Source organism: Capsicum annuum, chromosome 9 (genome assembly GCF_002878395.1).
Source record: "Capsicum annuum cultivar UCD-10X-F1 chromosome 9, UCD10Xv1.1, whole genome shotgun sequence".
Classification (NCBI taxonomy): domain Eukaryota; kingdom Viridiplantae; phylum Streptophyta; class Magnoliopsida; order Solanales; family Solanaceae; genus Capsicum; species Capsicum annuum.
In genome coordinates this window covers 72,870,168-72,883,420 of record NC_061119.1, presented here as the reverse complement: position 1 = coordinate 72,883,420, position 13,253 = coordinate 72,870,168, and the positions used below count along the sequence as shown (strand labels likewise).

The window sequence follows — 13,253 nt, the reverse complement described above, 5'->3', positions numbered from 1 at the left end:
TTTTTTTTAGAATAATAGTGATAGTTGAGCCATATTATTATCTCTAACAAAATAAAAATAATTTTTGTAGAAAATTCAAAAAATATGAGTGGCCATTGAGAAAATAAAAATATATGTTAAGTTTTAGTACCGATAAAGTTTTTCAAAGCATAATTTTCTTTTAATAAACTAATGCATTTTTTCAAAGAAAAAAGAACTATAGTTTGATTACATGAGTTTGATGAGTTAAATAGCTCTAGTCTTTAAAAAAAAAATAAAAATTAGTGACATTTATGTCAACTAAGAGAGAAGAAGACTTTTGAGGTGTTTACTATTTTTTTGAGGAAAAAAGTGATAGTTGAGTGATATTGTGATCCTAAATAAAACATAAGTAATATTTGAAGAAAAATTATAAAACTTAGTTGACTATTTAGAAAATTCACCCTTAAAACTCTATTTTCATACAATAATTTTATATTCATTTAAAAAAAAAATTCATAAAATCGAACTAGATAAAAAATAAATAAAACAATTTAATTAAATTTCTCAAAATATGTACAAAGTATAAACTATACTACATAATTAAAAGTTGAACTAAAATTAAACAACTACAAACGTAAAAAATAAAAATATAACTAACAATTAATAAATAAATTTGTACTAATTAATTTTTATTTTCTTAATTACATATTATGACATTTGGCAATTATTTAATTATGTAATTGTCAATTAAGAAAATAATTATAAATAGAATACATAAATTGTCTATTCTCATGTATTGGTATAGTTTTCAATGTATTGAAAATATTATAATAAATAAAGTAATGTTAGAAATATAAATTTAGGATAAAAAGGATAAAAATATCATAAAACTAACAAGTTTATAGTGTGAATATGTTATGACCAAATTATGGCCAAATTTTATGGCCAAAAGATTTTTACTTATTTAGAAACAAACTGATAACCCAAAAGAAGCACCAATAAAGAAATGGATGGAGTAAACATGGGTACAACCAATTAATACAAAATTCTTATGTCTGTGTTTATTACTCCCCAAGTTCAAAATAAATGAATTTTTGAGTTATTTTTTAATATCTCAAATAAGTGAATTATTTATTCTTGAAGAGGCATGTCGAAAATTTCTTTCAATTTTATGCTTCACTTATACTATGGAGGTTATAAGTTCCAAGAAACTTAATTGAAATTATTTTAATGTGATTGAAATTTTAAAAGTAGTTTGATAATATCTAAAAGGATAAACATGGAAAGTAAAATACTTCTTCCATTTCTAAATAGCTAACCTTTTGCTAAAAATATTTGTTTTAATTTAGTTGTTTTATTTATGAAGTAAAGAGAATTTTATTATATTCTTTTAAGATTGCCCCTATTGTTAAATGACTACATAAAGTGTGTATACCCACATTTATACTTTCAAAGCATAATTAATAAGATTAATTTTTTTAAGTTGTTAAATGACTACATAAAGTGTGTACACCCACATTTATACTTTCAAAGCATAATTAATAAGATTAATTTTATTTAAGAAAAATATCAAATCAATAAAAGACTAGCTATTTTTAAATGAAAGAAATATACTATATGTACTATGTTTTTTTTTCTCCTGTGTGAGTTGGAGTAAAAATCTATTTATTTTAGATTAGAGAGGGACAACTGAAAGCAAGCAAAAACTTTAATGCGCAGTTTTAGTTGAATTTAACCTAATCCAAGCCATAGTAAACCGGGGTTAAGTCAAATGAGCAATGTCAAAGTTAGGCAACTACACAGTAGCACCTCCCGCTATCTCTCCTATAAAAAGGTTTCCTCCATTGAAGCTTTTTCTCTGACTCAATTTCTGAAAGAGAATCACTCACATTGTATAGAACTCTGCTTTGGAGACTCATATTTCTCCAATGGCGGTTTATTCGAGATTGTATCTCTCTCTTTGTTCATTGCTCCTTGTGATGGTACTAGTCATCAATGCCACCCACGGTCATAGGTAATTGAGGCTGTTCCATTCTTCCAGAATCTTATTTTCGACAATGTCAAAGCAAATGACTTGGATTTCTGAATTCTAGTGGTGCTACATGAACGACTCTGTTTCTGTTTGATTAGTTCGTATGAATAGCAAAATAACTACTGTTTGCTCATTCGATTTCGTTTTTTTCAGTGCTGAAGAAGCTCATGAGCAATTTCAGAGCTTAAAAAACTCGACAATGGGGAGTAGGTAGTTTTTTCATATTTCTTTAGCATCTTACTACGATACCATTTCATATTCTCTTCGTGATACACTTATGCATGTGGCATCAGTAAGTTTCATTTGCATCCTAGAACACGACCCTGATCATATAAATTGGATCTAGAAAATTTTGATTTCAGTACTCTCTTAGGCCCCTAAAAACCGTGACTCTTAGGGGCGTTTGGTTTAAGATACAAAAACAAATAATCCCGAGATAAAATAATAATCTCGGGATAAAATTTTTAATGCATGTTTAGTTGGTAATATTCGGGATAACTTATTCCGGAACTAATAAATAGTACCAGAATAAGTTATCCACCCATTTGGTGGGATAACAATCCCATCATTATTTATCCTTGGGATAAAATTAGAAAAGACACAATTGCCCTCAAAATTCTTAGATTATCACTTTATATATATATATATATATTGTACTACTTTATATTTCTTATATAAAATATAAGGTATTTTTATAAAATCATGGACAAGTTATTAAAGAATGTTGACATTCCCTTTCTAACTTAATACATGCTTAATTATTAAATAAAAAATATTTTTATACGTAGCTAAAAATATTTGAAAATTTATTTTTTTTTAAAAATATAATTTGATTCTCCAAATATTAGTGATACTAGATAATGAAAAATAAGAGTAATTCTTTTTCACATTTTTTGATGATGAATTTTTTTAACAAAAAATGAGATTATCAATATATTATGAAATTTAGAAAAAAAATAAGTAATTGAACATGAAATATTAGAGATTCATACACATTTAAGAAATATTTTATTTATGAATGTATGATAAGTTAAATTTATTTGAATAATTATTATGTTTATTTATATATTTTAATTTCTCTAAAAAATAATAAATATGTCGACTCCATTGTTGAATTACATATTTTAAATTAAATAGTCTTTTAATCATTTAAAAATTAATATTGTATATATCAATTAAATGAATTTTAATATTCTATATTTTATGAATAATATGTGTTTAAATGAAATGACATAAACAACAAATCCTCTTTTATTTTAACAAACTTAGGTTGAAAGTTTTTATTTCAAACTAAATTTAAACACACACGGCATAATTATAGAAAGACACACGCAAAAAAATTAAAGTTAAATAAGATGAAAGTTTTATTTTTAAAATACACATGATATAATTATGGAAATGCACACACAAAAAAAATTAAGTTAAATAAGATAAAAGTTTTATTTTTAAGAATAAATATTTAAAGCTTGAAAAGAAATATATATATATAGAGAGAGATAAGTTAAATAAGATGGATGGTGTTTTGGTAATTAATTAATTTATTCTTATAAATTATACCATGCATATTACTTTGAATACAATAAATTAAACACTCAATAAAAAATAATCTCAGTATAGCTAATTATAGTATAATTTATCTTATCATAATTTATCCCGTTATAACTATCTCAATATAACTACATTTTCAACCAAATGACCCATATGACCCCTTAGAGGACAAATTATAGTCTGCTCCTTTACTGTCACATTCGGCTGCGAGTCTATTATTTGTACTTCATGTTCATCCACGCATGAATTTTTTCACCTTGTGTTTTAGAAGAATAAAATTCCCTCAGCCCACTCTCCGCTCCAACCAATAGCATATTTCAATATGTGATTGTCAATTTCGATTCACTCAAGTCCTAATCTACAATGTTACAAGTCAAAACTCAATTTTAAATGTCAATATCAACTAGTCAACACTCAATTTCTATTCCCCTGGTCCTATAATTTACTACTCGCATCGTTTAAAAAGAAAATATTCTAGTTTGATTTGGCATTAAATTAAAGAAAATAAAGAAATTTTTAAATCTTATGATTTTAAATTAAAGATATATCAAATGTATAAAAATACTCTTTAATTTGTGATCTTAAACGTGTCGTGTGGAAAGTTAAAATTAAAAATTACTAAAAAAAGAAGTTATTTTTTTTAAATTGACTAAAAAAAAAAAAAATCATTTTTTTAAAACGGAGAGAGTATAATTCTATTTCATCTTACCAGGTTAAGTGAAGAAAATGTACCGAACCATGAACATGCCGTAGATGATCCGGAAATGGTGGCCTCAATGGTAGACATGTAAGTTTTCTTTGGGCCTTTTCTCTGCTTTCTCTGTCACCATTACTGATGTACAAAAATTGAACTGACCGATAAATCAAATCGATAAAAATTTAACCATTAAGGATTAAAAATCGATAAATCGAAAATCGATAAAAAATATCTTATTGATTTGGTTATTGGTTTAGCATATTTAAAAATCGATAACCGATAAATCGAACCAATAATATATAAAACTGAACCGAATCAACCAATGCACACCTCTAATCACCAGTAGGGGTATTCATGGGTCGGGTTGGGTCGGTTATTGGTTAAAACCATAACCAAACCAGCTTAGTCGGTTTTTAAATTTCAAAACCAAACCAACACAAGAAAATAACCGTCGGTTTAGTTCGGTTTGGTTCGTTTTTTTTGGTTTATAACTTTAACTAATGATAAAGTTGAAATTTAAAAAAAATAAATCCAATCAAACATAGTGTTGTGCCCTAATCTTGAAACTAAGATGTCAATTTAGTATTATACTTACACAAAGCCACGAACAACACCATATGAACGCTTCTACAAAAATTATTTAGAAACTATATATAAGAGAATGATATAATAAATCCAGTGGCGGATCCACCTTGTAATCAGGGGGTTCATCTTCGATGTAAAATTATACTATTTTTATACTATTTTTACATGATCAAAAATATTTTTATGTATATATAGTGGATGTTGTACCCCCTTCGACTAGTCTGTATGTTTACTTTTGAATCCCCTCAATGAAAATCCACTGAATAAACACCCAAAAGGTGAACACATAAATTTTTTTGCTCAATAGAAACCAAAAGAAAAGTTCAAAATTAGTGATTATTTATAATCTAATTAAATTCACCTGTAAAATTCCCTAGACAACAAGATAATTTTTACAATTAGTATTATTTGTTATTTAAAGAGTGAAAATCATTTAGAATCTCATAACGTACTGTCAACTAGATAGAGACATATGACTTAAAGTGTTACGGTTAAAGTTAAATTCATGATTAAAATTTAAAATTTAACAAATATTTATTTTTTGTTCATGAATAATATATAAATAATTTTTATATATATATATATATATATATATATATATATATATCAGTTCGATTTGACTATTTTAGAGTAAAACCAAAATTAAACCAAATAAATATTAATTTTTAAAATTTAAAATCAAATCAAATATCAATTTTTTTTAACCAATTTGATTTGATTCAAGATTTGATTTCATTTTTATCAAATCATGAACACCCCTAATCACCAGGATGCAAATATTTAGTCAGCAGTATTACAGAAACCCCAAGTTTTTTAATATTATTATTTCCTCTATTCAATTCCAATCCAGCATTCATGTGCTTACATAAATGAACTGTGTACAAGGAGACGAAGTAATTAACCCCTCACATGATCCATATACAACATAAAAAATTAAATGCATTTCCGCAGTTACTAGAGCATTTACCCCTGGTCACCTACTCAGTTTTCAGCCGTCCAATTCCCATTGCAATATGCTGCAGTCTGTTAAGTCCCTGCCCAAATTCATGCCATGTTCTCTTGTTTGATTGACTGATACTTCCTTCGTCTTAAATTATCCGTCTCAAATTGAGATGTCACATTGATTAAAAAAAATAATTAATAATATGCTTAACTTATCATTATATTCCTATTAAATGATGTTTACATTTTAATTTGAAGAAAATGTAATTAATACAAAGAGTAAAATATAAAAAAAAAATATCTCTTCTTAATTAATGAAAAAAAATAAGTAAAATGAGAAATCAAATTAAAAAATTTGAGACGGATAATTTGGAACGGAGAGAGTAGTAAAGAATATATTGCACATGCAATGTGCCAACCGACCTAAGTCAGCTTTTATTCGCATGATTAATTAAAATTAACTTAAATTAATCCTGTTATTAAGTTACTTAGAAAATTCTGTTTAAATATTTGCTTTGAATTACGTGCTAGGACTAATAAATATAGGCAGGCATCCAATTTGGTATTAGTACGGAACTCGAAATCCCTTTTGGAGAATTTAATCATTGATTAGCAAGGCCATGTTATATCATACTCGATCTGTCTCAAATTTTTTAATTTAATTTTTTATTTTAATTATTTTTTTTATTAATCAAGAAGAGATAATTTTTTTCATGTTTACTCTTTGTATTAATTATTTTTTCTTCAATTTAAAATATAAATATTATTTAATAGGAATACGATGATAAAATAGATATGTTATTAATTATTTTTCTTAATCAATGTGTTATTTTAATTTGAGACGGAGGAGGGAGTACGTAGTAGTATCTTCTTTTTGTTTCCACATGGTCTTTGTTGCCAGATCCGCGCATCACGCAAATTTTAATATGTTTCATGTGTCTTTTTCTTTCATGTTATATCCATGTTTTACCTAGAGAGTGGCATTACATACCAAGCACATTGTTGGTTCAGTTTTGGGTTATCTTTCGATCACCTTCCTATCTTGAATATGCTTTTATAGAATGTAAGGCCTCGTGCATTTGTGTGTTAGCGTCTCCCCTTTATGCCCATCTTATACGGAAATCACAGCCCCCACCCTCCATTTGCTTGCTGCTTTTTCATGTGGCCATATCAATCAACATAACTGATTCCCCCTTAAGCTGAACACTATAGATTAGGCAAACCAAACTAATTCCCCCTTACCACCTCCCCAAGTTTTGAGTACAATTTAGCATCTGAAAACCACTTTCAGCTGCATATCTTAGATCCTTGTTTACAAAGAACTATCTTATTCAAATTACTTCTTGCACATGTTAATTAATTTTAAATAGTTTAATTTACATACACTCGCAACGTCTCCAAAAAGCATTTTTCATAACTATCCATAAACACATGCGGTTAATCAGTAACCTGAAAGATATGTGAGTTTCATATTAAAACAAGTTAAAATATGCAAGGACAATCTAAAACATCTTATTGTATTGAAATTGAAGGGCTTAACCACCTAATTAATTAAATGGCACATCCTAATTAATCTCAGGGCTCTAGTTTGTGGATTGGTAATGATGTAGCAAAGGAGGAACCACAGTAATTTTTTAGAGGAATCTGCATCCTCGCAAATAGCGGTCCGCCTAAATATGGATCTTGCTGCCTTGCACTTTACTTTGTGGCTTCTCCCAGCCTGTCAAAGGCGTGAGCTCCAAGAGGATCAGATCTGGGTTCACACCGGCAAATCTAAAGATCCAGCAGCAGCTGGCTATACTGATTTACACTTCTCCATATTAAATGACACTTGTCTGTTAATAAAGATTAGTTTCCCTACCGACAGTAGATGCATTTATCAGCCCACCTTATAGATTTATTAATTGCACCAAGGAAAGCGGGAGTACCTGTTCCGTATAGATCGTATTCCTCACCCCACTTTTATCTTGGGTGTTCATGGGCTGTTTGGGTAGCTTATTGATCAGAATGATAATCAAATAAATTTAGTTGATTTTTAAATTTTTAAAATCAAATTAAATTAATATAAAAAAATAACTGTCGATTTGATTTTGTCGGTTTAGTTCAATTTGGTTTGATTTTTTCGATTTATAACTTTACCTAATGATAAAAATTGAAATTTAAAAAAAAATAAAAATTCAATCCAACATATGAGATCTCAACCAAGTGTTGTGCCTCGATCTTGAAATTAAGATGTCAATTAAGTGTTTTAATTAGATAAAGTCACAAACAACATCATATAAACGCTTCTACAAAAAATATTTAAAACTATATATGCGAGAACAATATGATAAACTCCGTAAAAGGTGAGCAAATAAAATTTTTGCTTAATAGGGACCAAAAAGAAAGTTCAAAATTAGCGATTATCTATAGTTTAATGAAGCTCACCAGTAAAATTTCATATAGACAACAACATAATTAATAATTAGTATTATTTGTCAATCAAAGTGCAAAAATCATTTAAAATCTTATAACGTACTGTTAACTAGATGGAAACATATATTTAACAGTGCTATAACTAAAGCTAAATTCATGATTAAAATTTAAAATGTAACAAATATTTAATTTTTATTCATATATATATATATATATATATATATATATATTATCGGTTCGATTTAGTTATTTTAGTGTAAAATCAAAACCAAACCACATAATTATCGATTTTTAAAATCTAAAATCAAACCAAATATTAATTTTTTTAATCGATTTGGCTCGCGATTCGATTTGATTTTTAACCAAACCGTGAACAACCCTAAGCTTGATTAACTAACTTCACCTCAATAGACATTATTCACTTCGTGTATCTTTACTTATTTATATTTGACATAACACACTTCTTAAGAAAAAAGTAATTTTATTATATCAATCCAATTAATTATTAGGCATTTAAATATTCAGAAATGAATAGTACTGTTTTTTTAACAGGAGTAAAATAACTATAAAAATGATAAATTACTTTGAATTTTTCAAGCCGAACAAATAAAATTTGATAATCATTTTTAATATACTGAACAAGTAAGATCGAGCGAGTACTAAATTTGTGCATGTCTAATCAGCCAATCTTGTTTTTGTCACTTGTTTTCATCACATAATTATTTTATCCGTTCATCGTTATTTGTCTACTATATTAAAAATAAATGTCTATATAATATTTGTTTAATTTGTAAAATTAACAGATAATTTACTTATTTCTTCTATCCATTTTATCCTTAGCTACTAATTAAGACATTACCTAATATATTTCTCAAAATATTAAATTAATTATATTCAAAAGATGATATGATAAAATTAACTCTTATCATTTCGGGGTCATTTGGTAGAGCGTATAAAATAATACTGAATAGGTTGTATTAGTAATGCCGGGATTACTAATGCAGGGATTAGTAATACTGAAATTATTTTTTTGCTGTGTTTGGTTTGATGTATTGAAAATAATATGTATTGTTATATTTTAAAAAGAATATTATTTGTTTACAAAAATACCCTCGACATATTATAACTTTGTGTATTTTCTTTTCAAAATTTTATTATTCTTTTCTAAAAATAAAAAAATTAACAATATAACTAATTATTTAATTTGGAATTTTCAGATTTAATCATTCACTTGCAATTTTTTTTTTTTTTTTTTTGTTATCTTTTCTTTATTTGTTTATCATTTGTTTGTTGTTCCCACTTTGTGGTGTTCTTAAGTTGGAGGGAGAACGTGTAAATTTTGATGAGACAATAGAATCATTATAAACACAAATTTGTGCTTCGTAGAGTTTTAAAGCTAAGTAGAAAAATTATTTTTATTCATGAATATCCTATTTACAAAATTAAAGCTTGTACGCAATCATGCAATTTATTTTCAGATTTTGATCAATAAATATTTTTTAAGTTAATGGAGTAGTTTTTTTATGATTAAAATTATTTTGAGGGATATTATTATCTTGATAAATTGAAAAGAAGTAACTCACGTTGAATAAATTGAAAAATATTTAGAAAAAAAATTAAAGAAATTTGAGGGTGTTTTTCTGTTTACACATAGGGGTGTGCAAAAATCGAACCTACCAATAAAAATGTTATTAGGTTATTAGGTTAACCGTTTTTTAATAGTTTTTTTAAAAAAATTATTGTGTTATTGATTCGGTTCGTTTTTTCTTATTGAGTAAACCGATAACCAAATATATATAATATTAATTAGTTAATTTCTCTTTAATTTCTATAAATTAACAAATTTATTATTTCAATTATATAAACTCTTAAATTCTCTTAACAACATTTAGTTTAAACTTGAAGATTCTTGTAAATTAAAACACATCATGTAGGATTTTTGGTTACAACTAAGATTCTGATTTTTTCATGTTAGTTACTACTATTTCTATTTTATGAGTATTTTCTTATCGGTTAAACCGAAAATCGAATCGACAAGGACTAAAAATCGATAAATCGAAAATTGATAAAAAATATCTTATTGATTTGGTTATTGGTTTAGCATATTTAAAAATCGAAAATCGATAAATCAAATCAATAATATATAAATCAAACCGAACCGACCGATGCACACTCCTATTCATGGATTGTAATCCATGAATTATTAATCCCACCAAATCGGGTGTATTAGTTATACACCCTATAATACCATGTAGGGTGTGTAATTAATCCATATGTTAGTTATGCATTGCTCCAAAGTTGCTATCAAATAATGCATTAAATAATCCCACCATTTAATCTATGGATTATTAAAATAATCCACCCTATCAAACGGATCCTTAATGTCTCTTTAACTTGTATATGCTAAAATTGTTCCCCACTACATTCGTGAATATTAGCAATTGAACAGGTTTAGCTACTTCCTACCATTAATTATGTGAACAGTGCAAAATTGTTCAGCTGAAAGGAGTAGCCAGAGCTAAATTACATTCTTGATTATGCAGGAGCATTAGGAATAGTACAGAAAGGAGAAAATTGGGCTTTTTCTCATGTGGAACTGGAAATCCTATTGACGACTGCTGGCGTTGTGACCGTAATTGGCAACGTAACCGCAAGCGCCTAGCTGAATGTGCTATTGGCTTTGGGCGCAACGCTATTGGTGGCCGTGATGGCAAGTACTATGTTGTCACTGATCCAAATGATGACGACCCTGTAAATCCCAGACCTGGAACACTTCGTCATGCTGTAATTCAGGACAGACCGTTGTGGATAGTGTTTAAACGTGATATGGTCATTACCCTTAAACAAGAGCTAATTATGAACAGTTTCAAGACAATTGATGGACGTGGTGTGAATGTTCATATTGCCAATGGGGCTTGCATCACCGTCCAATTTGTCACTAATATCATTATTCATGGCATCAATATTCATGATTGTAAACCAACCGGTAATGCCATGGTTCGAAGTTCACCGGGTCATTATGGCTGGAGGACAATGGCTGATGGAGATGGCATTTCCATTTTTGGGTCCAGCCACATATGGGTTGATCACAACTCTCTTGCTAACTGTGCTGATGGTCTCATTGATGCTATCATGGGATCTACCGCAATTACCATCTCCAACAATTATTTTACACACCACAATGAGGTTAATTTCTTAATTACCTACATGCAGTAACTTCACTCTATTTTAATCATGGAACGTTTTAGTTTAAAGACTAATTATTGCTTAATCCAACTTTAAAAACAGGTGATGTTATTGGGGCACAGCGACTCCTATGTTAGAGATAAGATTATGCAGGTGACTATTGCCTACAACCATTTTGGTGAGGGTCTCTTTCAGAGAATGCCAAGGTGCATGTTTGGTAAAATTTGTTTTGTTCCACTTTAACATTTTGTTCTCCCTTAAATTCTTGGGCTAATTAAAAGTACTATCAATTGATGGATATGCAGGTGTAGACATGGTTATTTCCATGTGGTGAACAATGACTATACACATTGGGAGATGTATGCCATTGGTGGCAGTGCTTCTCCTACAATTAACAGCCAAGGCAACAGATATCTTGCCCCAGCCAACCCTTTTGCCAAACAGGTTAATTTCAATCTTCTGCTTTACTTTTTTTCTTTTGGGTAATTAGGTACTACTCTGTTGCTAACTTTGGTGGAATTTGGTTGGCAGGTGACACATAGAGTGGAGCAATCAGAAGTGTGGAAGCATTGGAACTGGAGATCAGAGGGAGACCTTATGCTTAATGGAGCCTTCTTTACCCCATCTGGACGTGGTGCTGCAGCCAGCTATGCTAGGGCTTCAAGCTTAGCAGCAAAGTCCTCTTCACTGGTTGGCAGTCTTACCTCAAATGCCGGTGCACTTTCCTGTCACAGGGGCTACCAATGTTAATGTCTAAGACATTGAACATCTGGTGTTGAACACAACAACATATTACTTTCACCTATCCGGTGAAATTGTCATGTAATCTAGCCAATTTTATTCCTTCTCTACCTTGCATCCCTTCCTAAACATCTCACCAGCAAGATACATATGTATTTCTCTTATACGCTAAAATGATTTGAACCCCCTTGTCCATTGTTCCACCGGTCTAATGTAGCAGCGCTCAACCTCGCCCTGCCTCAGTGAGAACATTTTAACTCTGAGGATCTGTGGAGCAGGTGTTGAAGTGTTGTCTTTCTTGTTCCTTACCTTAAACATCTGATACCTCCTTGATCATTTCCCCTTCTCTTTTACAATGTTTGTTTTAAATTGTTGATCACCAAACTACTCTTGGTTACGGTTGATAGGAACCCGACTTCTTTCTTTCTCTTCCTCTCAGATATGGAGCATTCAGAAGCATAGTACTAAAATGATTGCAGAAAACAGGCACAATAAGAAAAAAAATACGAAGACAATGAAAGTTGATTTTTCTGGTTTATTGTTAAACATGTTTAGCTTTAGGCGTTGAAACTGTAATCTTATATAATGTAATTATTATGGTTTTGCTTCATAATCCGCTTTTGCCTATTTCTTTATTACTTTTCCCCTATATTCTATAAATGTCAGCAAAAGTTGACTTATTACGACGGCAATTGAAGTCTTACTTCACCTTAATTTTCAGTGTTGCAGTAAACTGAATTGTTTTGCGCCAGACAAGTTACTTTGGGTGATATAGGCATAGAGATTCTCATGATTTTAATTTGATTGATTTTGCCTTCAAGGTTTTAAGCACTTTAACTCGTTGTACTTTTGAAATTATGGATTTACAGTTAAGGCTTGTTGAAACTTTAATGATTTAATTTTCACATAAATATTAGAAGAGAAAATACTCAATTAACTCCTGAACTATAATAATAAAAAGGTTATAACACACTTCAACTTTAAGGGAGTTCTATTACGCCTCAGAACTAATTAAAAGTGTAATTTTGATACCGTTAGTGCCTACGGGGCTCATACGTTGCACACACGTGTGCCTACGTAGACACTTTCGTGTGTTGTGCCACGTAGGCACTAAAAGTGTCAAAATTACACTTTTAATTAGTACAG

General features: G+C 29.1%; 1 protein-coding gene across 1 annotated transcript; it reads left to right on the top strand.

Annotated features, from left to right (window-relative positions):
- The first annotated feature begins 1,749 nt into the window (after positions 1–1,749).
- LOC107842529 (probable pectate lyase 8) lies at positions 1,750–12,717 on the top strand. The gene is made up of 7 exons (XM_016686425.2): positions 1,750–1,975; positions 2,147–2,203; positions 4,254–4,328; positions 10,724–11,366; positions 11,469–11,572; positions 11,672–11,810; positions 11,898–12,717. Exons 1-7 carry the CDS (start codon positions 1,890–1,892, stop codon positions 12,114–12,116), a joined length of 1,323 nt encoding a protein of 440 aa, XP_016541911.1. The 5' UTR covers positions 1,750–1,889; the 3' UTR covers positions 12,117–12,717.
- The last annotated feature ends 536 nt before the right edge of the window (positions 12,718–13,253 follow it).

Coding starts and splice junctions, on each gene's coding strand:
- LOC107842529 (XM_016686425.2), top strand. CDS start 1,890: ATGGCGGTTTATTCGAGATTGTATCTCTCTCTTTGTTCATTGCTCCTT. Junction 11,367..11,468: donor ATTTTACACACCACAATGAG/GTTAATTTCTTA, acceptor CTTTAAAAACAG/GTGATGTTATTGGGGCACAG. Junction 11,573..11,671: donor CTCTTTCAGAGAATGCCAAG/GTGCATGTTTGG, acceptor ATGGATATGCAG/GTGTAGACATGGTTATTTCC.